Source organism: Podarcis gaigeae (genome assembly GCF_964106915.1).
Source record: "Podarcis gaigeae genome assembly, chromosome: 4".
Lineage (NCBI taxonomy): Eukaryota > Metazoa > Chordata > Lepidosauria > Squamata > Lacertidae > Podarcis > Podarcis gaigeae.
The window spans coordinates 101,863,273-101,888,263 of record NC_139677.1 but is presented as its reverse complement, the minus strand read 5'-3'; the positions used below and the strand labels follow the sequence as shown (position 1 = coordinate 101,888,263).

Genomic DNA, 24,991 nt, shown 5'->3' with positions numbered 1-24,991 from the left:
CTCCTGGAAGTAGCTTCGGAGGAGTTCCGAGGCCCACCGAGGGTTGTGCACCCAGTGCCTTACCCCCTCCTTCTTCCGAACTCAGGGGTGATTTATGGCAACAGCGAGTGAAAACTGCATCTCTCCCCCCTGGAGAGATGAGGGAGACTGATTTACTCCCCATAATCAGCCTCTAATTACCTCGTGCAAGCTGGATAGATGTTAATATCCGCCATCTTCCAAGGCGCCCCTAGCGGCCCCCTCCTACTTATATATTTATTTTCTATTTCAACAGGACTCAGCTCCATGTCCTGTTGCTGCTGTGTGAAAAAGGTGCTTTCAAGATAATCCTATTCCATTGCCGGAATGGCTTGGGAATAGCCCAAACATTAACCCAATCAGAAATCTATGGAGCCGACTAAAGAAACTTGTTAATCAGAGGCAATCCAGCAATAAAGCCCAATTAACAGAGGCAATAATTCAATCTTGGTTTCACATTCTTACAGCTGCAGAACTAAAAATTTGGTTCACTTCATGGGAAAGCGTTGTAAGGCTGTAATTAAACCTAAAGGTTACCAATGGTTACCAAATGTTTCACGTTTTTTCTTTATGACTGCTGTTCCAATAAATATTCCTTCATAAAAGTCATTACATTACATTCTTCATTAAATTATCTTTCCATTGATATATAATTTTATGGTATTACTCCACACAAAAGTGGTGTTATGAGCCATCAAACCTCAGAAATACACTTTTCACAAAAGGTTTCCACAATTTTGGCCACCAGTATAAGTTGTTCATTTTAAGTTAATGTTCTTTTTATATGGGATCAGAATATTATTATTTATGTTTCATGTTTATATATGTGTTGGAAGCCACCCAGAGTGGCTGGGGCAACCCAGCCAGACAGGCAGGGTAGAAATAAAAATGTCAGCTTTGTTCCGGAGCTGACAGAGGCTGGAATGTATGAAAGCAGGCAAAGAGAGATAAGGACACTGGAATGTGATCTGGAATGTGAGAGGGAGGGGGGGCAGCCGAGTGGCAGAGCTTCAGAGAACAGAGAGCAGGCAGCAGATAGCAAAGATCCACAAAATACCAATCTTAGCTCAGAGACACAAGGGGAGAGGCCAGGAATAGCTAGCCCAAAAACTCGAAGGCGCAAAAAGGTCAGTGAGAGGAGGGGAAAGAGCAGACGCGAAAGGGTTTTTTCCCCCTCTTGGAAGAGGAAGGGGTGGAGTTTAGACTTGGCAACTGCAAACTTGAAGTCAGACACAGAGTGAAGGAGCTCCGGAGTGATTTATGTGTTTGAGCAATAAACCCGAGATACCGTATTTTTCCCTCTATAACACGCAGATTTTTTTCTCCTAAAAAGGAAGGGGAAATGTCTGTGCGTGTTATAGAGCGAATGTGTGGTCCCTGGAGCCGAAAAATCAGGCAAAAATCAAATAGCGGTGCTTCACGGAGAAGGGAAATCTGAAAAGAGGAAGCGGCTGCTTTCCTGCATTCTGCCTCAGGGTCTTACTGCCCACCCTCCTCTGTTTCGTTGCTGTGTTTGCTGAAACGGAACAAAGAGCAGGGAAAGCCCCTCCCCTCCAGGCAAGCAGAGGGGAATTCCTCTCTGTGCTCCTGTGCTGCTGGGGGAGAGGGAGAGAGAGGGGGGAAGGGAGAGAGAGAGGGGGGAGGGGGAGGGAGAGAGAGGGGGGAGGGGGGAGGGAGGGAGGGAGGGGGAGGGAGAGAGAGGGGGAGGGAGGGAGGGAGGGAGAGATATGGCAGGCTTGGGTGGGGGGAAACTTTTGCCTTTTTTTCCTCCAACCCGTTAAATCCCTCTCCTGCATTCTTAGCCAGCTGCTTCTCTGCACACCCCTCTAATGTCCCTTCTTTGTTTTTCCTTCGCTCCCCACTTAAAATGTGGTTACAAAGCATAGATCCACATGGATCCTCAGGATCTTTGCATTGGGTCACCCCAAATTTACCATCAGATCACATAGCATGTCCATGGCTACAGCCTGCCCCCCCAAAATCACGCACCCACTGTTGCCTGGGGCTGCAATGGTGCAAAAACGTGGTTAAAAAGCATGGATCCACATGGATCCTCAGGATCTTTGCATTTGTTGTTGTTGTTTAGTCGTTTAGTCGTGTCCGACTCTTCGTGACCCCATGGACCAGAGAACGCCAGGCACCTCTGTCCTCCACTGCCTCCCGCAGTTTGCTCAAACTCATGCTGGTAACCTCGAAAACACTATCCAACCATCTCGTCCTCTGCCGTCCCCTTCTCCTTGTGCCCTCCATCTTTCCCAACATCAGGGTCTTCTCCAGGGAGTCTTCTCTTCTCATGAGGTGGCCAAAGTACTGGAGCCTCAGCTTCACAATCTGTCCTTCCAGTGAGCACTCAGGGTTGATTTCCTTCAGTATGGAGAGGTTTGATCTTCTTGCAGTCCATGGGACTCTCAAGAGTCTCCTCCAGCACCATAATTCAAAAGCATCAATTCTTCGGCGATCAGCCTTCTTTATGGTCCAGCTCTCACTTCCATACATCACTACTGGGAAAACCATGTCTTTTCCCATAATTCCCCCCATTTTTCATCTTGATTGGATAGCTACAATCGTGTGCCCATTTCACCATCACCTCCTCCACCTCCTAGTCTTTAAGGTTCCTGTCTAGTAACAATCTGTGTGGTTTTGATAATATCTTTGTATTGTTTAATAATATTATATTAAAAAAACAACCCGCTGTTGTTCTGTCAAGTCCATTTATTTTTTGTCTGGAAAAAATTGTTTAGCTGGTAAACTATCTTTTTTACTTTTGTTTTCCTTTTATATTTTTCCTTTTTTGTATTTTTAGCATATAATAACAGTCGTAATTATATGGAAATGTGATATTAATATTGAAATGAATAAAATGCTTAACTCGCCAAGATTTTTATTGTTTGCGGCTTCCCAAGAAAACTCAAGGAGATTCTCCCCTTTTTGGCTTTTACCTCTTACCTTTATAACTGTGTCTTTATGTCCCAAAAGTCCTGCCCCACCCTCCCGCTTACAGGATATCCCTTCTACAGATGTCAACGCAGACCCAACGATGGAAAACCCTCAGCCCAATTCCTCGTCACCACAAGACTATTTATTACCTGCAGCAACAACAACAAAAGACACCAGAGTGGCCCCAGCTATCTCTTTCCAAAGGATATAGACTGACAGGGAGGGGGCTGACAAAGGGGGGAAAGTTGAATTGCAAGCACATTCTCTTACCTCTTAAACCTCAAGACTCTGTGCCCCAGGATTGAAAAGATATGTAAAAAATCACAATTGCCTCAAGATATGCAACTGAGATTTCATTAGTATGTTGTGTGTTATTATGTAGGAATGCTGTGTCTGACAGTATGTTATTTCCACAAAGGGGGGATTCAATTTTTGTGTACAATTGTTTTTATGTTCAATGTATAGTGTCTTATTGCCTACACCCCAATGGAGAATTCTCATGCATTTTAAGCTTTCTAATAGATCAGACTATTGCGGAGTCCAGTATTGAGATTAGATCAATTTATGACCACATTTCCTTGTTCCACCTGGCACTCTGCAGTGTGCCAACCTTCTCTATCCATTTTTAAATGGTTTCAAATTCACTTCGCCAAGACAAAGCTTCAGGAGCCATTAAACAGCAGATACATGAAGGTGTATATGCTTTGACTTAGCAGGAATGGTCCCTTATAGAGTTAAAATGACTAATTTCAACAACTGCCCTTTTTAGAATGGTTTTTCACAGACATAAAAGACAGTGTCAGTTTTGTCCTCCCAGACTTTAAATTATATTATGAAGCTGCATGCCTGATATGGATTAGGGACTGGGTGAAGTTGGAAAAGCAAGAAGCATTAGAATTGGAAGGACATGACAATAGATTTGGCTGGCACGCATATTTATGGCATGGGAAAGGGAAGGTACATAAAAGTTTTTATAACCATATAATTTTGAAATCACGAATGAGTGTATGAGAGAGATATAAATATTTGTTAGAACTGCAACCCCCTTGGTGGCTTTCACCACATGAAGCTTTACTGCTCAAACGACTTGGAAAGAAAGGAAAGTGGCTTACCTATGCTGACTTGTTAAAGGATCAAGAAGGAAAATGGAAACGAAGAGATTACGAGGAAATAAAAGACCATTTTCAGAGTTGGTTACAAGAAGACAATAAGAAATGATTTCGCTACACAACATCTAGATTTCAAAAGGAAGTCGTAGAAGGGAAAGGGAAGTTGCTGAAAGGTGCATTCTGCTAGAATGGGAAACAAAAGATGAAGAGGTGAAATCAGTCATGATTAAATGGGCACAAGATATAGGTAATAATATAATGTGGGAAGGGAGGTTTTCTTTCTGTGGGGAGGGGAAATGGGGGGAATGAGGATGATGTGTTTTTATAAATTGCTGTTCAAATTCCTAATAAAAAATATTCCAAAAAAAAAGTTGAGAACCATGGGGCTATATAAATTCTAATTGGAATCAGTTTGAATTGGCAAGTGTATCCAGGCCGCAATTATCTTTTTGGTCCCTTAGGAACTGTGGGGTTAGGCTCTGCGATCCAGAGCCTGTGGAGTCCGATACTCTTACGCTGCGACTCAGCTTCCTGGACTTGTAGCAGAGAAACACAGCTTTGTGCTTGTGTGTGTAGGCATGCAGAAAACAGCATCTATACACAGCCACTTTCTAATCTAAGCAGCTTTATTTATGTACAGAAGCAAAAATAAATCATCCGTTCTGGGAGCGGCAGATATTGCTACTCCTTTCGTCTTGGTCAGGAAACGAAAGCAGAAAGACAAATAAAAGATCCCGGATGTAGGGATCTCCACCCCTCAGTGGGCACAACACAAGACTCTGAGCTGTTTTAACCCTGTAAGCTCTGATTCTCACACACCCCTCTTGTCCTGCACTGCTGGGGCTCGTAAGCATCAACACTTACCCCAAAACAACCCTGCACAGAATTCACTGTGCCTCTGGAAACTCAAAGGTTTAGTAAACCCATCTGCCATATTCTGCTGGCTTAGACAGTACTTCAGCATCACCAAGCCTGACTGGACATTCCAACACACATTTTGGAAACATATGTCCAAATGTTTGGTTCTGGCCTTAAACTGCCCAGACTCTGCCAACTTCAGACAGGGTTGATTATCCTCCCAGTGACGGGCAAACAACAATCCCTGCAGATTTCTTGGACCAAACACGTGTAAAACTCTAGTTCTCTGCAAAGCTCTGACAATGCACTGAATTCAGCTTCAGCAGAGGAAAGCGCAATGAGACTCTGCTTTTGGTACTTCCACCCAACTAGAGTGTCCCCAAACTTTATTCCCATCCCAGGCACAGACTTCCTGTCTTCCAGATTCGCCCAGTCGCTATCAGTTCAGAACGTAAGCTTGGTTTCACCCTTAGCCGACAGTTTAAGACAGAAATCTTTGGTATCCTGCAGGTAACCCAGCATCCTCTTGATAGCATTCCAGGCACTCACACTTGGCCTTGTAGCTTCCCTGCTGAGCAGATTGGTAGCAAATGCTAGCATATGTCTGGTCTGCTCCACTGGGAGAGATACAGCAAACTACCCAGAGCTGACTGAAAGATCTCAGTGTTTTCAAACTTGGCACATTCCCCTAGCTGACTGTCTTTCATGTAGCTTGTCTCCATGGGTGTACTGACCCCTGCACATTCAGACATTCTGAACTTCTCAAGCAACTGCTCAATCTGGCCTTTCTGACTGAGCAAGAAGCTTCCATCCTGGGACTTATCTATCTGGACGCCTAGGTAAACTTTCACTGGATCTAGGTTTTTGAGTTGGAAATGTTTTCCAAGCTCTGTGGCAAACCCTTGAACCTCTTTCCCTGTCTTTGCCACATAGATTGTATCATCCACAAAAATCAAGACCACCTCTTGTGACTCTCCTGACCCTTTCAGGTACAGGCAGCTATCAGCAAGACTCCTCTTGAAACCCATGCTCTCTAAGGCTTCATTCAGACACAAGTTCCAGTTCCTGGCTGATTGCTTCAGACCGTAAATGGACTTATGAAGCTTCCACACTGCATCTGGCCTATTGCTCTCAAGCCCATGCATGTACAGATCCTCCTGGAGGTCTGAGTTCAAATAGGCTACATCTACATCAAAGTGATACACCTGATGACCTCTCTGTGCAGCAATGGCTTAGAGCATGCACAGACTTTTACTTCTGGAAGCAGGAGCATACACCTCAGTGTAAGGCAGCAGTTCCACTGCGTAAACTCTCTGGCTACCAGCCTAGCCTTGTACTGCGGTTCTCCAGTTGCTGTGGGTTTAAGACGGTAAACCCGGCGGCTGCTCATGGCCTGCTTGCCTGCTGGCAGCGTCGTGATGGAGAACACACCTAGATACTCCATTGAGTTCATTTCCTTCTGCATTGCCTCTTGCCACTTCCTGGCTTCCTCTTCAGGCAACTTCTGAACTTCCTCAATACTCTCTGGTTCACACTGAGCCACACCAATCCACACGCTAGTGACCTCAAACCTTTCAGTTCATTTTCCTTTAGTAGTGTGAGCTGAACACCTCAGCACAACCTCAGGTACCCCCTCTGACTCACTAGGGCCAACTAGTGTGTCCTTGCTCTCCCCTCTGACTTACTGCGCATTCTGGATTTCTCAACTGGACTTGTGGGTGAGGAGGAGCACTCTTTGGCTCTAGTTTAACAGCTTTAGGAGATGCCCTTTCCTGTTCCTGCTCTGGGTTGGGACTCTGAGCCTCAGCAGCAGGATCAGTTTCTACCTTTCCTTCATCAGCAGAGTCAGCAGACTCTCTGAAAGAATGTCTGGATTCCCATGTATGCATTTCCACCCACTCTGCTCACAGAACTCAGCACTCCTGCTGACTAGAATCCTAGACTGATTGCCTTCTGGATAGGCAAATCTCCACCACTTGGTCCCTGGCTCATGCCCACAAAGGATCATTCTCTGGGACCTAGGGCCACCCTTTCTGTGTTTGGCACAAGGACCCAAGCCTCACATCCAAACACACGGAAGAAATGCACCTTCATTCCAGGTATTTGTCACATACCTTCATCTTGCACCCCTCAGTGCACCCTGGGACCTTCTTCATGTAACCCCAGTTGATATGTGACATTCTCCGGTGCCAAATGCCATGATGGGACCCATCATGAATAGGAAGGTTACCACACTGTGCTTGTGCATCCTCAGTGGGACCTTTACAATAGGCGATTCTAGCACAAACAGCCTGTCTTTGCACTTAACACTGACCAGTTGTCGCCCACCTCTGGAAATGGAATAAACGTTATTTTCAAAACACGCTTTGAACCCAACATGGACAAGAGAGGAAACAGAAAGCAAACAGCACTGCATCTCTGGAACGACATAGGCCTCAATCTCCACCTGTAAAAAAGAACAATAAACAGAGCCAGACATAGCGCTTGGAACCATCTGCAAGAGTTACACTTCTTCCAGTTTTCACAGCCTTGCAGTTCCACAAAAAACCACTAGATAGCGATGACATCAGGTGGTGACTGGCCCCACTGACAATCACCCAGCTCAGCACGTGGCCCTGGTTGCAGTTTTTCACTGTTGCCATAGCAGCAGCCAAATGATACTGTGACGACATGTCTCTACCAGTTTCCTTGAGACCTTTTGAGGCTTCCCACACTTGGCAGCTCCTCTTATCTGGTTGCCAAAGAAAACGGCCTTGGAGACATCCTGTGGCTCCACTGGACAATTCCGGACCAGGTGGAATTCAGAGCTGCACCGCAAACGCATCGGGAAGAAAAAGCTTTCAGTCTCTTCACTTCTCCCTTCTCCCTTCACCCCCACTCTTGGGTGCAGCACAGCCTGGGCCTGCTCACCCTCCAGCTTTCTGCCTGTAATGCCTATAATGGCAGCAAATTTTTAAAAAAGTAATATGTTGAGCCCGTAGTTCAATTTCCCAGCAGCTCCCCTTGCCTGGGAGAACACTTCTAGCATTCCATCTCCTCTACCTGTGGCATTGTTCAGCAGTGGGGAAAGTGACCTCTTCACACCGGATGTCCATTTGGTATGGCCCTTTCCAGGTTTTTGCCTGCTCATTGTGTTTCGTCTTTCATTTGTTCTCCTATGTGTGTTGCCAGTAGAAGCCACAATTCTATGGGTACTCTAGGTGGTGCAGAAAGTTGGCAGCTATTCCCTACACCCACAGGTCTCAGGAGGTTACAACATAAAAAAACAAAATAAAAACACAAAACACCACATTTTAAAAGGGCATTAAATGTCAATCAGCCAAAGGCCTGGTTTAAAAAGTGTGGATTTGCCTGGCTCCTAAATCTGTACAATGGTTTTTCTAACCTTTGTATGGATTCTTTGATGGGAAGTAAGATTGGCCCTCTGACTGAAGCTTTTTCCACATTCCACACACTGATATGGTTTCTCCCCTGTATGAATTCTTCGATGGGAAGTGAGACCGGAGCTGTGACTGAAGCTCTTTCCGCATTCCACACACTGATAGGGTTTCTCCCCTGTATGAATTCTCTTATGGGAAGTGAGATCGTGGCTCATTCTGAAGCTCTTTCCGCATTCCACACACTGATAGGGTTTCTCCCCTGTATGAATTCTTCGATGGGAAGTGAGAGAGGAGCTTTCAGGGAAGCTCTTTCCACATTCCACACACAGATAGGGTTTCTCCCCTGTATGAATTCTTCGATGGGAAGTGAGACCGGAGCTGTGACTGAAGCTCTTTCCACATTCCACACACTGATAGGGTTTCTCCCCTGTATGAATTCTCTTATGGGAAGTGAGATCGTGGCTCATTCTGAAGCTCTTTCCGCATTCCACACACTGATAGGGTTTCTCCCCTGTATGAATTCTTCGATGGGAAGTGAGAGAGGAGCTTTCAGGGAAGCTCTTTCCACATTCCACACACTGATAGGGTTTCTCCCCTGTATGAATTCTTCGATGGGAAGTGAGAGAGGAGCTTTCAGGGAAGCTCTTTCCACATTCCACACACTGATAGGGTTTCTCCCCTGTATGAATTCTTTGATGGTAAGTGAGACCGGAGCTGTGACTGAAGCTCTTTCCGCATTCCACACACTGATAGGGTTTCTCCCCTGTATGAATTATTTGATGGTAAGTGAGACCGGAGATCTGACTGAAGCTCTTTCCGCATTCCACACACTGATAGGGTTTCTCCCCTGTATGAATTCTCTTATGGGAAGTGAGATCGTGGCTCATTCTGAAGCTCTTTCCGCATTCCACACACGGATAGGGTTTCTCCCCTGTATGAATTCTTCGATGTGAAGTGAGATCGGAGCTCTTCCTGAAGCTCTTTCCACATTCGACACACTGATAGGGTTTCTCCCCTGTATGAATTCTTCGATGTGACGTGAGAGAGGAGCTCTGAATGAAGCTCTTTCCACATTCCACACACTGATAGGGTTTCTCCCCTGTATGAATTCTTTGATGGGAAGTGAGATGGGAGATCCAACTGAAGCTCTTTCCACATTCCACACACTGATGGAGTTTCTCCCCTGTGTGAATTCTTTGATGGGAAGTAAGAGAGGAGCTCTGGCTGAAGGTTTTTCCACATTCCATGCACTGATAGAGTTTATTTCCAATGAGATTTTGTTGATGGGAAATGGAATTGGAGCTCTGATTGCAGCTTTCTTCACACTCTAAATTTTTACGTGGCTTCTCCTCTCTGGAGATTTTTGATTCATCACAATCTGCAATGGAGACAAAAGGGGATTAGAGCCTCAGGAACAAATGGAGAAGAACTGAAGGGAGTTGGGTGTGTGTTCATTACCTGTGTTGTTTGTCATTAACCATCATATTTATTATTATGTTCTGATGAGTTGTTGAATATTGGTTTGTTTGATATACAGTAGTGGTCAAAATTGTGGAAGACTTTTGGAAAAAAGTGTATTTCAGAGTTTTGATGGCTTATAACACCACTTCATTTGGAGTAATATCATAAAATAATATATTAATGGAAAGATAATTTAATGAAGACTGCAATTCAACAAAGGTTGTTCAATTACCCATATTCTATCAAATGTTATAGTCAAATAACCAGAAAAAGGAAGCACAACTTGCTTAGGTTGACTTTTGTCAGTGTGTTATGTGATTGCTGTTAAGTTGGGGTTTTTTTTGTTTTGTTCTTTCATTTAGTGAGGTTGTAAAACATAATAAAATTATAGAAATGGCACAAAGAGTTGACTGGTCACCCAGAAAGCAATGTAAAATTGTAGTACAGGGCTACAGTTATGAAGTGAACAGGGCTACAGTTATGAAGAAATTAGATGAAAGATTGGGGAAAACTTAACCAAAGCTGGCATTTCGATATTATTGAAGAGGTATAAGGAGACTCAGCAACTATAAAATCAGACTGGTAAAGGCAGGAAAAGGTGCACAAAGGCAAGTGACGATCGAAGAATAGAGAGACTGTCCCTACATGACAGAAGAAAATCATTTTGGTGTATACAAGATGACATGGTGAGATGTAATGTGAAGTTGAGTGCAAGGACTGCTCTAAATGTTAGAATTCTAAGGAAAAAGCCATTGTTATCTCTCAAGCATGAGTTTAACCAAACTGCGGGAGGCAGTGGAAGACAATAGGACCTGGCGTGCTCTGGTCCATGGGGTCACAAAGAGTCGTACACGACTAAACGATTAAAGAAAATCTCTCAAGCAAAGGTTGAAAAGATTAAACCCATGTTAACTGGACAGTGGAACAATGGGATAATGTTTTTGGAGGGATGTGACCCAAATCTCCTTGCTTGGTAGTGATGGATTTCCCGTCAATCCTCAATTCCAGATGGTTCCCATAAATCGTCACCTTCGGAGATAAGATCACTTTTTCCCTCGTAAATTATAGCTCTGTCGCTCTTAAGACCTCTTTGAGGAGTTTCTCCCACGATGTAAGAACGCTCTCTTTCACTCTTCCTCCTCCCGGACTTAGTCCTCCGACAGAGCTTCCCAAAATGGCGACGGGATTTTTGACTGTGTCAGAACAAAGCTCTTATACATTCCACAGTCTTCTAGAAACATGCTTTAGTTCAAAAGTTTATCTCCACACAGCCTTAGATTCACAGCTTAAGTCCTTAAAACTGTTGTAATCTCTAGCCTTGTCAGAGGAATTTGCCATTCTCCAGGCACCCGGCTTAAATTACTGTTGACCTCCCTGTCCGCGACTCCCGGCAGGAGACAGGCGGGGTCTCTATCGGCAATCCTCCTCAAACGTGAGAAGAACACACCACTCTTCCCTCCTCCCTGCATTCCCCAGGAGGGGGAAAGAGACAGACAGAAATGTATTTACATGCCTTTATTTCTGTCTATGCAGCAGTACAGAGAAACATGTCTGCACTCTCCAAACACCAACAGCAGAGAAAGAAACTCCACCCCTGTACTTCCAGTAGGGATCAGATGACACTCTGAGCTAACATCCGGTGCTCAGTACAGTGAATAGACTGCCCCTTTGCTCCCACGGTACAGTCCCAAATATCAACATCCTGTTTGGCTTTACAGCCAGCTGCAGCTCGCTGCTGCATTGCTCCTTTTCTCATTTCTGGCTTTTGCCTCTTGAAGGGAGGGGATTCTTGGGTTTAATCACATAAGTAGGAAAATAAAACATTTTTCCCCTCCCCCTTCAGTCCTTTGCCATACCGTATCTTGACGTGTCTTCTCATAATTTAAATCTTATTTTTCCAGAGACCTCTTCTGTTGCAGTCTTCACTCCTCCTCATTTCCTGAAGCATGTGCATTCCTTCATGCCAAATTGTTTCTTTTGAAGTTCTTGCAGCTAGTGGCGCAGGTCAGAGACAGCGTCCAGGAGTGCCGAGATACCCCAGGAGGGTTTTTGTGCCTAATGCCCCCATCCCCCTCAAAAATTCGGGGGTGATATCGGGCACAGCAGGCAAACAGCCCCACTAACTGTCTTGAGTGTGTAGGGAGCCTAATTACTCCCAACTTAGCCTCCAAATTACCTCCTGTGGGTCGGAGAGATGTTATTGTCGGCCATCTTCCAATGCGCCCCCTAGTGGCCCACCGCAAAGGTTGAAAATATTAAACTCATGTTAATTGGACGCGGAAGAATGGGACAATGTTTTTGGAGGGTTGTGACCCAAATCTCCTTGCTTGGTAGTGATGCCATGAAATACACAAGGGGAAGAATCAGAGAAGATTTACATGCTACTTGCATTACACCGACCGTGAAACACCCAGATAGTGTGATGATCTGAGGTTGTATGGCAGCAAAAGGTGTGGGCTGAATTTTCATCATTAAAGGGAATGGAAATGCCCCCAAATAAAAAATGAAATACTTTAGCCCAAACTGAAGCCTTCCGCAGGTGATCTTTTATTAAGTTTCATATTACCGAATTAAACACATCAAACCAATTAGTCCAAATTATAACAATACATATCATATCATGTAATCCAATTATTTTCCAAATTATAATTTTTTGTGGGGGGTACCCATGCTTCTTGATCGGCAGGAGTCCAATCCTCGAATATTTTCTGCTGCTTTCATATTAAGAATGATATTTCCAGTCCCTTCTTCTAAATCCTTGTCGTTACTCATTTTCCTTTTCATTAACCTCCAAATTGCTCCGCAAGTGGGTTGAAAGAAACAGTCTTGTTTGTATTTCTGTGTGGGCTTTGTACTGCTCTCTCGTAAATCCCAATAATCCAGGCATTTCCGCTCGAGCAAGCAATTGCCTTCTTGTTGTTCTGATGAAATACAGTCCAAAAGCTCGCTCTTTAATTTTCCCGACCTGTTGCATCGTAAATTAGTCTTTTTCCAGGAGGGCTGCCCCTTCCAGTTCACAATCTCATCGAAAGTAATAAATCTTTGGCTCGCCCTCCCCAAGACCAAACCTCCTGCAACACAGGTCTCGTATCAAATCTCCATTCTAACTGCGTCACAAAGAGAGCCCTTCTTTCCAATCCTTTACAGAGTAAAACCTTTAAATTCATATTATTCCCACACAGTTCCTTTTTAGTCCCATTTGCCAATTAGTTGCTGTGATGGATATTCTAAGAGGGAGGGTTATTAGTTAATCACATAGAGCAAAAAAAGATAAAAAGTCATTCCCCCCCCTTTAGTTCTGTTGCACTCCAATCCACATACCAGCATGTCTGTAGTTCTTTGATGTAATCTTCTGTCTCAGTCTTCTTCATTTCAGTGGTAAAATTGTTAGCAGATAAAAACCTCCTGCCTCTCTTGAAGCTTGTGCGTTATCTTTCACCAATCTTTTTCCTTTTAAGTAACACTAGTTTCGCTCCTGGAAGTAGCTTCGGAGGAGTTCCGAGGCCCACCGAGGGTTGTGCACCCAGTGCCTTACCCCCTCCTTCTTCCGAACTCAGGGGTGATTTATGGCAACAGCGAGTGAAAACTGCATCTCTCCCCCCTGGAGAGATGAGGGAGACTGATTTACTCCCCATAATCAGCCTCTAATTACCTCGTGCAAGCTGGATAGATGTTAATATCCGCCATCTTCCAAGGCGCCCCTAGCGGCCCCCTCCTACTTATATATTTATTTTCTATTTCAACAGGACTCAGCTCCATGTCCTGTTGCTGCTGTGTGAAAAAGGTGCTTTCAAGATAATCCTATTCCATTGCCGGAATGGCTTGGGAATAGCCCAAACATTAACCCAATCAGAAATCTATGGAGCCGACTAAAGAAACTTGTTAATCAGAGGCAATCCAGCAATAAAGCCCAATTAACAGAGGCAATAATTCAATCTTGGTTTCACATTCTTACAGCTGCAGAACTAAAAATTTGGTTCACTTCATGGGAAAGCGTTGTAAGGCTGTAATTAAACCTAAAGGTTACCAATGGTTACCAAATGTTTCACGTTTTTTCTTTATGACTGCTGTTCCAATAAATATTCCTTCATAAAAGTCATTACATTACATTCTTCATTAAATTATCTTTCCATTGATATATAATTTTATGGTATTACTCCACACAAAAGTGGTGTTATGAGCCATCAAACCTCAGAAATACACTTTTCACAAAAGGTTTCCACAATTTTGGCCACCAGTATAAGTTGTTCATTTTAAGTTAATGTTCTTTTTATATGGGATCAGAATATTATTATTTATGTTTCATGTTTATATATGTGTTGGAAGCCACCCAGAGTGGCTGGGGCAACCCAGCCAGACAGGCAGGGTAGAAATAAAAATGTCAGCTTTGTTCCGGAGCTGACAGAGGCTGGAATGTATGAAAGCAGGCAAAGAGAGATAAGGACACTGGAATGTGATCTGGAATGTGAGAGGGAGGGGGGGCAGCCGAGTGGCAGAGCTTCAGAGAACAGAGAGCAGGCAGCAGATAGCAAAGATCCACAAAATACCAATCTTAGCTCAGAGACACAAGGGGAGAGGCCAGGAATAGCTAGCCCAAAAACTCGAAGGCGCAAAAAGGTCAGTGAGAGGAGGGGAAAGAGCAGACGCGAAAGGGTTTTTTCCCCCTCTTGGAAGAGGAAGGGGTGGAGTTTAGACTTGGCAACTGCAAACTTGAAGTCAGACACAGAGTGAAGGAGCTCCGGAGTGATTTATGTGTTTGAGCAATAAACCCGAGATACCGTATTTTTCCCTCTATAACACGCAGATTTTTTTCTCCTAAAAAGGAAGGGGAAATGTCTGTGCGTGTTATAGAGCGAATGTGTGGTCCCTGGAGCCGAAAAATCAGGCAAAAATCAAATAGCGGTGCTTCACGGAGAAGGGAAATCTGAAAAGAGGAAGCGGCTGCTTTCCTGCATTCTGCCTCAGGGTCTTACTGCCCACCCTCCTCTGTTTCGTTGCTGTGTTTGCTGAAACGGAACAAAGAGCAGGGAAAGCCCCTCCCCTCCAGGCAAGCAGAGGGGAATTCCTCTCTGTGCTCCTGTGCTGCTGGGGGAGAGGGAGAGAGAGGGGGGAAGGGAGAGAGAGAGGGGGGAGGGGGAGGGAGAGAGAGGGGGGAGGGGGGAGGGAGGGAGGGAGGGGGAGGGAGAGAGAGGGGGAGGGAGGGAGGGAGGGAGAGATATGGCAGGCTTGGGTGGGGGGAAACTTTTGCCTTTTTTTCCTCCAACCCGTTAAATCCCTCTCCTGCATTCTTAGCCAGCTGCTTCTCTGCACACCCCTCTAATGTCCCTTCTTTGTTTTTCCTTCGCTCCCCACTTAAAATGTGGTTACAAAGCATAGATCCACATGGATCCTCAGGATCTTTGCATTGGGTCACCCCAAATTTACCATCAGATCACATAGCATGTCCATGGCTACAGCCTGCCCCCCCAAAATCACGCACCCACTGTTGCCTGGGGCTGCAATGGTGCAAAAACGTGGTTAAAAAGCATGGATCCACATGGATCCTCAGGATCTTTGCATTTGTTGTTGTTGTTTAGTCGTTTAGTCGTGTCCGACTCTTCGTGACCCCATGGACCAGAGAACGCCAGGCACCTCTGTCCTCCACTGCCTCCCGCAGTTTGCTCAAACTCATGCTGGTAACCTCGAAAACACTATCCAACCATCTCGTCCTCTGCCGTCCCCTTCTCCTTGTGCCCTCCATCTTTCCCAACATCAGGGTCTTCTCCAGGGAGTCTTCTCTTCTCATGAGGTGGCCAAAGTACTGGAGCCTCAGCTTCACAATCTGTCCTTCCAGTGAGCACTCAGGGTTGATTTCCTTCAGTATGGAGAGGTTTGATCTTCTTGCAGTCCATGGGACTCTCAAGAGTCTCCTCCAGCACCATAATTCAAAAGCATCAATTCTTCGGCGATCAGCCTTCTTTATGGTCCAGCTCTCACTTCCATACATCACTACTGGGAAAACCATAGCTTTAACTATACGAACCTTTGTTGGCAAGGTGATGTCTCTACTTCTCAAGATGCTGTCTAGGCCTGTCATTGCCCTTCTCCCAAGAAGCAGGCGTCTTTTAATTTCGTGGCTGCTGTCACCATCTGCAGTGATCATTGAGCCCAAGAAAGTAAAATCTCTCACTACCTCCATTTCTTCCCCTTCTATTTGCCAGGAGGTGATGGGACCAGTGGCCATGATCTTCGTTTTTTTGATGTTGAGCTTCAGGCCATATTTTGCGCTCTCCTCTTTCACCCTCATTAAAAGGTTCTTTAATTCCTCCTCACTTTCTGCCATCAAGGTTGTGTCATCTGCATATCTGAGGTTGTTGATATTTCTTCCGGCAATCTTAATTCCGGCTAGGGATTCATCCAGCCCAGCCTTTCGCATGATGAATTCTGCATATAAGTTAAATAAGCAGGGAGACAAAATACAGCCTTGTCGTACTCCTTTCCCAATTTTGAACCAATCAGTTGTTCCATATCCAGTTCTAACTGTAGCTTCTTGTCCCACATAGAGATTTCTCAGGAGACAGATGAGGTGATCTGGCACTCCCATTTCTTTAAGAACTTGCCATAGTTTGCCGTGGTCGACACAGTCAAAAGCTTTTGCATAGTCAATGAAGCAGAAGTAGATGTCTTTCTGGAACTCTCTAGCTTTCTCCATAATCCAGCGCATGTTTGCAATTTGGTCTCTGGTTCCTCTGCCTCTTCTAAATCCAGCTTGCACTTCTGGGAGTTCTCGGTCCACATACTGCTTGAGCCTTCCTTGTAGAATTTTAAGCATAACCTTGCTAGCATGTGAAATGAGTGCAATTGTGCGGTAGTTGGAGCATTCTTTGGCACTGCCCTTCTTTGGGATTGGGATGTAGACTGATCTTCTCCAATCCTCTGGCCACTGCTGAGTTTTCCAAACTTGCTGGCATATTGAGTGTAGCACCTTAACAGCATCATCTTTTAAAATTTTAAATAGTTCAGCTGGAATGCCATCACTTCCACTGGCCTTGTTATTTGCAGTGCTTTCTAAGGCCCATTTGACTTCACTTTCCAGGATGTCTGGCTCAAGGTCAGCAACCACACTACCTGGGGTATACGAGACATCCATTTCTTTCTGGTATAATTCCTCTGTGTATTCTTGCCACCTCTTCTTGATGTCTTCTGCTTCTGTTAGGTCCTTTCCACTTTTGTCCTTTATTGTGGAAATCTTTGTACGAAATGTTCCTTTCATATCTCCAATTTTCTTGAACAGATCTCTGGTTCTTCCCATTCTATTGCTTTCCTCTATTTCTTTGCATTGCTCGTTTAAGAAGGTCTTCTTGTCTCTCCTTGCTATTCTTTGGAAATCTGCATTCAATTTCCTGTATCTTTCACCATCTCCCTCGCATTTTGCTTGCCTTCTCTCCCCCGCTATTTGTAAGGCCTCATTGGACAGCCACTTTGCTTTCTTGCATTTCCTTTTCATTGGGATGGTTTTCGTTGCTGCCTCCTGTATAATGTTACGAGCCTCCATCCATAGTTCTTCAGGCATTCTGTCCACCAAATCTAAATCCTTAAACCTGTTCCTCACTTCCACTGTGTATTCATAAGGGATTTGACTTAGATTGTATCTTACCGGCCCAGTGGTTTTTCCTACTTTCTTCAGTTTAAGCTTGAATTTTGCTATAAGAAGCTGATGATCTGAGCCACAGTCAGCTCCAGGTCTTGTTTTTGCTGACTGTATAGAGCTTCTCCATCTTTGGCTGCAGAGAATATAATCAATCTGATTTTGATGCTGCCCATCTGGTGATGTCCATGTGTAGAATCGTCTCTTGTGTTGCTGGAAAAGCGTGTTTGTGATGACCAGCTTGTTCTCTTGACAGAACTCTATTAGCCTTTGCCCTGCTTCGTTTTGATCTCCAAGGCCAAACTTGCCAGTTGTTCCTTTTATCTCTTGACTCCCTACTTTAGCATTCCAATCCCCTATAATGAGAAGAACATCCTTATTTGGTGTCACTTCTATAAGGTCTTGTAAGTCTTCATAGAATTGGTCAATTTCAGTTTCTTCAGCACAAGTAGTTGGTGCATAAACTTGGATTACTGTGATGTTAAAAGGTCTGCCTTGGATTCGTATCGAGATCATTCTATCATTTTTGAGATTGCATCCCAGTACAGCTTTCACCACTCTTTTGTTGACTATGAGGGCCACTCCATTTCTTTTATGGGTTTCTTGCCCACAGTAGTAGATATGATGGTCATCCGAACTGAATTCACCCATTCCCGTCCATTTTAGTTCACTGATGCCCAGGATGTCAATATTTATTCTTGCCATCTCATTTTTGACCACCTCCAACTTACCCAGGTTCATGGTTCTTACATTCCAGGTTCCTATGCAATATTTTTCTTTACAGCATTGGACTTTCCTTTCGCTTCCAGGCATATCCGCAACTGAGCGTCCTTTCGGCTTTGGCCCAGCCGCTTCATCAGCTCTGGATCTACTTGTACTTGCCCTCCGCTCTTCCCCAGTAGCATGTTGGACGCCTTCCGACCTGAGGGGCTCATCTTCCAGCGTCATATCTTTTATATGCCTGTTGTCTTTGTCCATGGAGTTTTCTTGGCAGGGATACTGGAGTGGCTTGCCGGTTCCTCCTCCAGGTGGATCACGTTTGGTCAAAACTCTCCACTATGACCTGTTCATCTTGGGTGCCCTGCTCGGCATAGTTCATAGCTTCTCTGAGTTCTTCAAGCCCCTTCGCCACGGCAAGGCAGTGATCCATGAAGGGGATCTTTGCATTGGGTCACCCCAAATTCACCATCAGATCACATGTCTGTGGCCACAGCATGAAGCCCAAAAATGATACATCCACTGTTTCATTCAGAATGTTTTTTCCCTTGTTTTCCTCCTCTAAAAACGATGCACGTGTTATGGTCAGGTGCGTGTTATAGAGCGAAAAATACGGTAATTACTGCCGGTGTCTCGCTTCTGTGGGAGAGCCAAGCCATTACAAAAAATTATTATTATTACTACAGTGGTACCTGTTCTGGAAAAAATTAAGTTTGTAAACCGAGGTACCACTGTATCATCCTCATCATCATCACTGCTACTGCTACCTGAGATTCCATAAGCCTAGCTCTTCTCTGGGATGGATTTTGTTTGGCCCAGTCATGGCATCCCCTCCGTCTCCAATGTCACTCCTTCTTATGGCTTGGTCTCTCCCACAAACGTGAGACGACTCTGGCTGTTAATAATTTCAGATTTACTGCTAAAACAACAAACTTGGACGGAGCTCCTCTACTCATTGTCCTCCCCACAAGATGGAGTTGCCCAGACTGAGCTCCTCCCCCTTCCCCAGAACGGAAGCCCCCACCTTCTCTTCCAGTATCTTTAAATTTGGCAGAGAATGCTTCTTGCATTCCAGCGTCTGACTCACTCCTGTAGCTCTCACACAGCTGTCTGTCACTCTGTCTCTCTTTTTCTTCTCCCCTTTGTTCAGAGCTCAGATGACAGTTCCTCTCCCCCTCCTCTCGGCCTTCCGCTGCTAACTCTCCTCTCCCTAGGCCTGCTTCTTCTCTGGCTGGCAGCACCTGAGCTTCACTGCCAGTCGTCTCTTTGGTCAACCCAAGACTGACAGGAGCAAAAACCAAAACCTGAAGCTACTTAGCTTTCCTAACAATTCTGAAGCTGACAGTGAAGGTGGCCTGGGAAGTTCAGACCAGCCCAATCTCTTGGGATGTGTCCAAGGGAAACGGGGGCATTTGGCAGGCTCCCAGCTGGCTCCAGCCCACCGACCGGTAACCGGGCAAACTCCGGTCCGCGGAACAGCATCAAACAACGACCCGCAGCTTCAGAACTCTTCAGAAGCTGGAGCACCCTCTAATCAGCAGAGTAATTAACTCTTTGCGACAGAAGGGTGGAAGGGGAGGAAACCCAGAATTAAATGCAAATTACGGATTCCAAAGAAAGAGGGGGATTCTCTCTGTCAGACTTAAAAATCTATTTTGAAGCTGCCACACTTTGTTGGATTAAAGAATGGATGAAATTAGAAGATACAGATTTACTAGATTTGGAGGGATTTGATAATGTGTTTGGTTGGCATGCATATTTGTGGTATGATAAAGTAAAAGCCCATAAAGCATTTAAAAATCATATAATTCGGAAATTGTTGTATAATGTTTGGATAAAATACAAGGACCTTTTAGAAAGAAAGACGCCCAGATGGCTTTCACCAATGGAGGCAAAAGCCCAGAAAAAATTAAATATGGATACCAAATGGTTGAGATATTATGATTTATTAATAGAAGAGGAAGGTTATAAATTAGGACCATTTGAGCAAATTAAAGATAAGCAAAATTGGCTACATTACCACCAGATTAATGAATTGTATAAACTGGATAAGAAAAATGGTTTTGCCTTGGAAAAATCTAAGCTGGAGATGGAGTTGTTAGATACTGAAGGTAAAAACTTATCTAAAATGTACAAGCTTTTCCTGGAGTGGCATACGAAAGATGAACAAGTTAAATTGGTGATGATAGATTGGGCAAGAGATTTAGGACATAACATAATGTTTGAGGACTGGGAAAGATTGTGGAAGAAAGGGGTTAAGTTCACCGCATGTACTTTGTTAAAGGAAAATATTATGAAAATGATGTATAGGTGGTATTTGACTCCTGTAAAATTAGCAAAGATGTATCATAATTGTGATAATATATGTTGGAAATGTAAAGAAAAGGAAGGAACATTCTTTCATATGTGGGGGACCTGCTCCAAGGTGAAAGACTTCTGGGAAAAGATTTATAATGAATTGAAAAAAATGTTGAAATATACATTTATAAAGGAACCAGAGGCCTTTCTTCTTGGAATAACAGTTTCGGAATTGCCCAAGAAAGATGTTAATCTGTTTTTGTATGCAACAACTGCGGCTCGTATTTTGTTAGCTAAAAAGTGGAAAACTCAAGAATTACCAACAGTAAAAGAATGGCAGATGAAGATGATGGATTTTATGGAGCTAGCTGATCTAATCGGAAGAGTCCGCAACCAGAAGGAGGAGGAGCACCACGAAGAATGGAAGAAATTTAATGATTATTTAGCTAAATTTGTTAAGCTAAAATAACTGGAAATGGCGCCCACATACTTAATGGGTTTAGGATTGTATTTATGTTAACTGATAAAATAATATGTTTAATACAAGAAGGAGAAGATTTAAAGATGTTAATGTTTAATTTAAAGGGTATTAAAATTGGGATTTGGAAAACCGTTATAAGGATATGCAATGAAATTCAACTAAGGGGGAACGAGGAAGTCGTTTTACAAAGTAAATAACTTATTTTCAATAAGGTTATGATTTATGTTTGTTATGTTTTGTTTGTTTTATATTTTTGTTTGTCGTTGATATTGTAAAAACTAATAAAATGTGTTTTGTTTTTGTTTTTAAAAAAAGAAGGGTGGACAGAGGCATATGTAAAGCATATTTACAAGCAGTTTATTCAGCATAGATCAAGACCAAGAAAAGCATGTCTGCTCTCCTTCATGTCTAAGAGCAGGAAGGATGAGGCAAAAGCTATACACAAACGGAAGTTCCCAGCAAGCTGTGCTGGAATGTAAACAGACATGTGACATACAATAGCTCCACACATCTGTTTAGGTGGAACGGAACATCAATATCCTAACACAATCATGGTAGAAAAAGGAATAATTTGAGGAAGATTGTTCAAAGAAAAAACTGTAATTTACTGTTTATTGTGGGGGTGTTAGGTTCCCAGGTGTTATAGGGGGCGCTGTTGAGCTCTGTGAAAATATATGAGGTTGGTCCCATAGAGGTATGCTTTGAATTTCCAGGCAGCTATAACATTCCCACAGGGAGCCTTACCAAGAGAGGCCACGATCCCAGGTGTTATAGGGGGCGCTGTTGAGCTTTGTGAAAATAGATGAGGTTGGTCCCATAGAGGTAGTTTTTGAAGTTTAAGTCTATGGCGATCCCACAGGGAGCCTTACCAAGAGAGGCCACGATCCCACGATTCTCTTCCATGACATCCTTATGCAGAGCTCTCTGGTCAGGATCCAGCAACGCCCACTCCTCGTCCGTGAAACGAACAGCAATATCTTCAAAGCACACTGGACCCTAAAAGAAAAAGGGATATGTCCTCCTCTGAGACAGCAGAAATATGATCTGCTACACAATGCTCCGTTGTTTCCTTCCTGTACATTGTGGTGTTGTTTCAATACGATTGCTTTGCTGCACATTTTAATTATGGATGCTTATTTTAATCTGCATTTTAATTATGGGTATTCGTTTCTGCGCAAATAGGTGGTACTCCACCTTGTGTTTTCCAGGTCATTCTGCCTACGCAAGCATTCCAGTTTTCCCAATGGAAGGGTCCACTTTCTCCTCTCCTCCTGAGCTGTTCTGGGGAGTTCCCTCCCAATGCCCTAGAGCCAAATTCCAGGGGTTCATGGGGGCATGGAGAGGGGGAGGAATGTGGAGCAAGCCCCATTTTGCAGCCGATGGGGCTGGTTAGGTGAATCCAGGCCACTATTTGTTCTCATTTGCCCACTGCTTAGAAACCAATATTAGCATTCCGTGATCAATCTAGAAATGAAATCAGCCTGTTTTGGATGGTCATCTGTCTTGGATGATCTAGCAGAGATTCCTGCATTGCAGGGGGTCTCCTGGCTCTGAGAGTCAAGCAGGGAGGGTGGCTTCTGGCAAAAGGAGAGGGAGCCACCTGTGGCTCTTCCTTCTCCTGACTCACCTCTGCCTCTCGACCTCCCTCCTCCCACTCGCTTCCTTCCTCTTCTGCCTCTGATTCTGCACTGCATTCTGCCACAGAGTCTCCCAGCTCACTAAGCCCTGTTTCCCCTTCAGCTTCTGACACCTCATCTTCCCAGGCTTCTCCCTCTTCCCGCTCATGCTTCCTCCACCTCCACTTCTTGGGCTCTGAGCCATCTTCCCTTCCTGGTTCCCCGGCTGCTTCATCCCACCATTCCTCTGTGCCCAACCAGTCCATGACATTGCTCCATCCCTCAGCCTCTGTCCCCACAAGGCAGCTTCCCCATACCTGATCTGGTTCCACAGCCACTGCTTCCCTTCTGCCCCCATGAAAAGGCGGATCAGGAAGTCTTCCTGGAATCACTCTGTCACCTGCAAAAGATAAAAGGTAAACAGGATGCCAGGAGTGCCTACTTCTCCCACAGGTGAAACAGGGCATCTCTAACTGCAGGTGTGCCTTTGAGAAAGCCTTATCTGCTGAGAGCATTTGGATGTTTGTGCCCATTTCATATGTTTGTGGTGCAAAAATACATCTCCCCCCCCCCCTCTGGACCCTTTTCCCCAACTGTCTACCCCCAAAGCAAGATGAAAAGAACCCTCAGATGAGTTGGAAAACCAACAGAATGAGACCAAACGGAGAAAAATCACCTTCCTCCTTACCCAGTGGCCTCTCTCTGGTGTCCAACGGAGGCCTCTCTGCCTCACAGGAATCCAGGTCCATTTCTGCAAAGAGATCCTTTCCCTGAGAAAGAAACAAGGATTCAAAACAGAGAATGGGGAGAAATACTAGAAAGAGAATGACAAAGACTTGAAGGGTGTGAGATCTCATTCCATAGATGCTTTCCTAGAAAATGGATGGGCCATCAGCAGACCATTATGGGATGTTCTCTGTCCTGTTTGGAGCCCCTTGGGAGTATCCAGAGGAAAGTCTCTCTCACCTGCTTTCTCTCCTCTGCCTGACTCAGGAGGAAACCTTCAGCCAGGGCCACCGCCTGGGAACTGGTCTCCGCTCCGCATTCCCTCACCCAGCTCTCCATCTCCGGGGGAAGGACAGCCAGGAACTGCTCCAAGATCACCAGGTCCAGCATCTCAGCTTTCGTGTGCCTTTCTGGCTTCAGCCACTGGTGGCAAAAGTGGTAGAGTCGGCTGCAAACCTCTCGGGGTCCTTTGGCCTCCTGGCAGCAGAACTGCCTCAACTGCTGGCTCTGCACCTCTGAGCGGAGGGTGTCCTCCTCACCCAGAATCTTCTGCACAGGGTTTTCCCAGAATCGCCCACTGCTCCCAGTTTGGCTGGCATGGCCTCTTCCTGCTTCAGGGCCAGCTGAGTCTTGCCCATCCATCTGTGCTCTCAGGAAGCCTCTGAGAGATTGGAAGGAACCCTTCGGTCTTCTGCCAACTTCTGCCCTTCTAAATGAGAAGCTGTAGCATATCCTAAAAAGCAAATACATTGTTCTGTTACAGAATTTGTGTGTGAGGAGGGGGAATGGTTCCCTGAGGAAGCATGGATGAGTCTTGCTGGGAACCAGGGCTGGACTGCACCGCATCTGAGACCATGAGCTATCTTTTTGAAAAGAAAGAGGAGGAAGAGGAGAAGAACTAAGTCTCTAGCCTTCTAGCAATGCAAAATGTGGAGGCAACTGAAGGGATTTCTGGGAGATTAATCAACCTGGTTTCTGCTGCCCTCCAGTCAATGTATGAAGTCAGAACCGACTGAGAAGGGAGTCATTTGTATCTTGTGAAAAACGGATGCTTGGTCTAGTGGGGGTCCTCACCCGGGGGTCTTCAGGTGTTGCTACCCCCCACTCCCCTGCTTCTGTCTCCTTTTTTTGCACTTGGACTGTCTGCCGCTCTCCAGACAGACTCCTGGGGTGGGGTCCCTTTTTGTTTACTATGAGGGCCAGGGATGTATCTGATCAACCCCCTGAGGGCCAAACGGGCAGGGCCAAAGACATCTCCCTTGAAATTTAGGCGGGTAATTTATTATTATTATTTCACTAGATAACTTAACACACACACAGCCATTGATGCCAAGGTCCCTGCAGGTTCGGTGAGTAGCAGCGCCCATTTCCGGCTTCTTTGCCAGCAACAATCCCTTTGGGACAGAGAGGATGTGGTCCTGGGATGCCATGCTCTGGGTGCGAGGGGATTGCTGCAGTGGCCTCCGTGGGGAGCTGCCCTTGGAGACAACTGGGAAACTGGTCTGCAATGCAGCAGCCAGACTATGGCCTGGGATCCCTCTCTTTATTACTGGCCTCTCTTTCCTACTATTCCTTCCTTTCTCCCCGTTGTTCTTGGGGGGGGGGGGGCTAGTCCACCTCCTCGTCCAGCTTTGGAAAACCATTTGCACATGTTTCCTCTGTTGTGCAATGAGGCTGAGCAATGTCACACAGAGTTAAAGTCCCAGGGACTCCTTTGTTTAAAGAAGGGAGATATTTTCTGAAAGGGGGGGCGGAGGGCCAGA

The 24,991-nt window shown here is 45.0% G+C and overlaps 1 protein-coding gene and 1 long non-coding RNA gene across 2 annotated transcripts in view; one reads left to right on the top strand and one right to left on the bottom strand.

Annotated features, from left to right (window-relative positions):
- The window catches only part of LOC310843952, a 197,690-nt gene that overhangs the window by 153,496 nt on the left and 19,203 nt on the right, over positions 1 to 24,991 (top strand). The gene's annotated exons all lie outside the window — the stretch shown is intronic.
- Positions 1 to 24,991, bottom strand: part of LOC310843286 (uncharacterized protein) — a 102,011-nt gene that overhangs the window by 76,796 nt on the left and 224 nt on the right. Inside the window, exons 2-3 of the mRNA XM_083736365.1 lie at positions 23,469 to 23,961; positions 23,179 to 23,272 (exon numbers count right to left, since the gene is read on the bottom strand). Of these exons, the coding sequence (XP_083592491.1) occupies positions 23,179 to 23,272; positions 23,469 to 23,870 (496 nt within the window). The 5' untranslated portion in view covers positions 23,871 to 23,961. The remainder of the gene's footprint in view (positions 1 to 23,178; positions 23,273 to 23,468; positions 23,962 to 24,991) is intronic.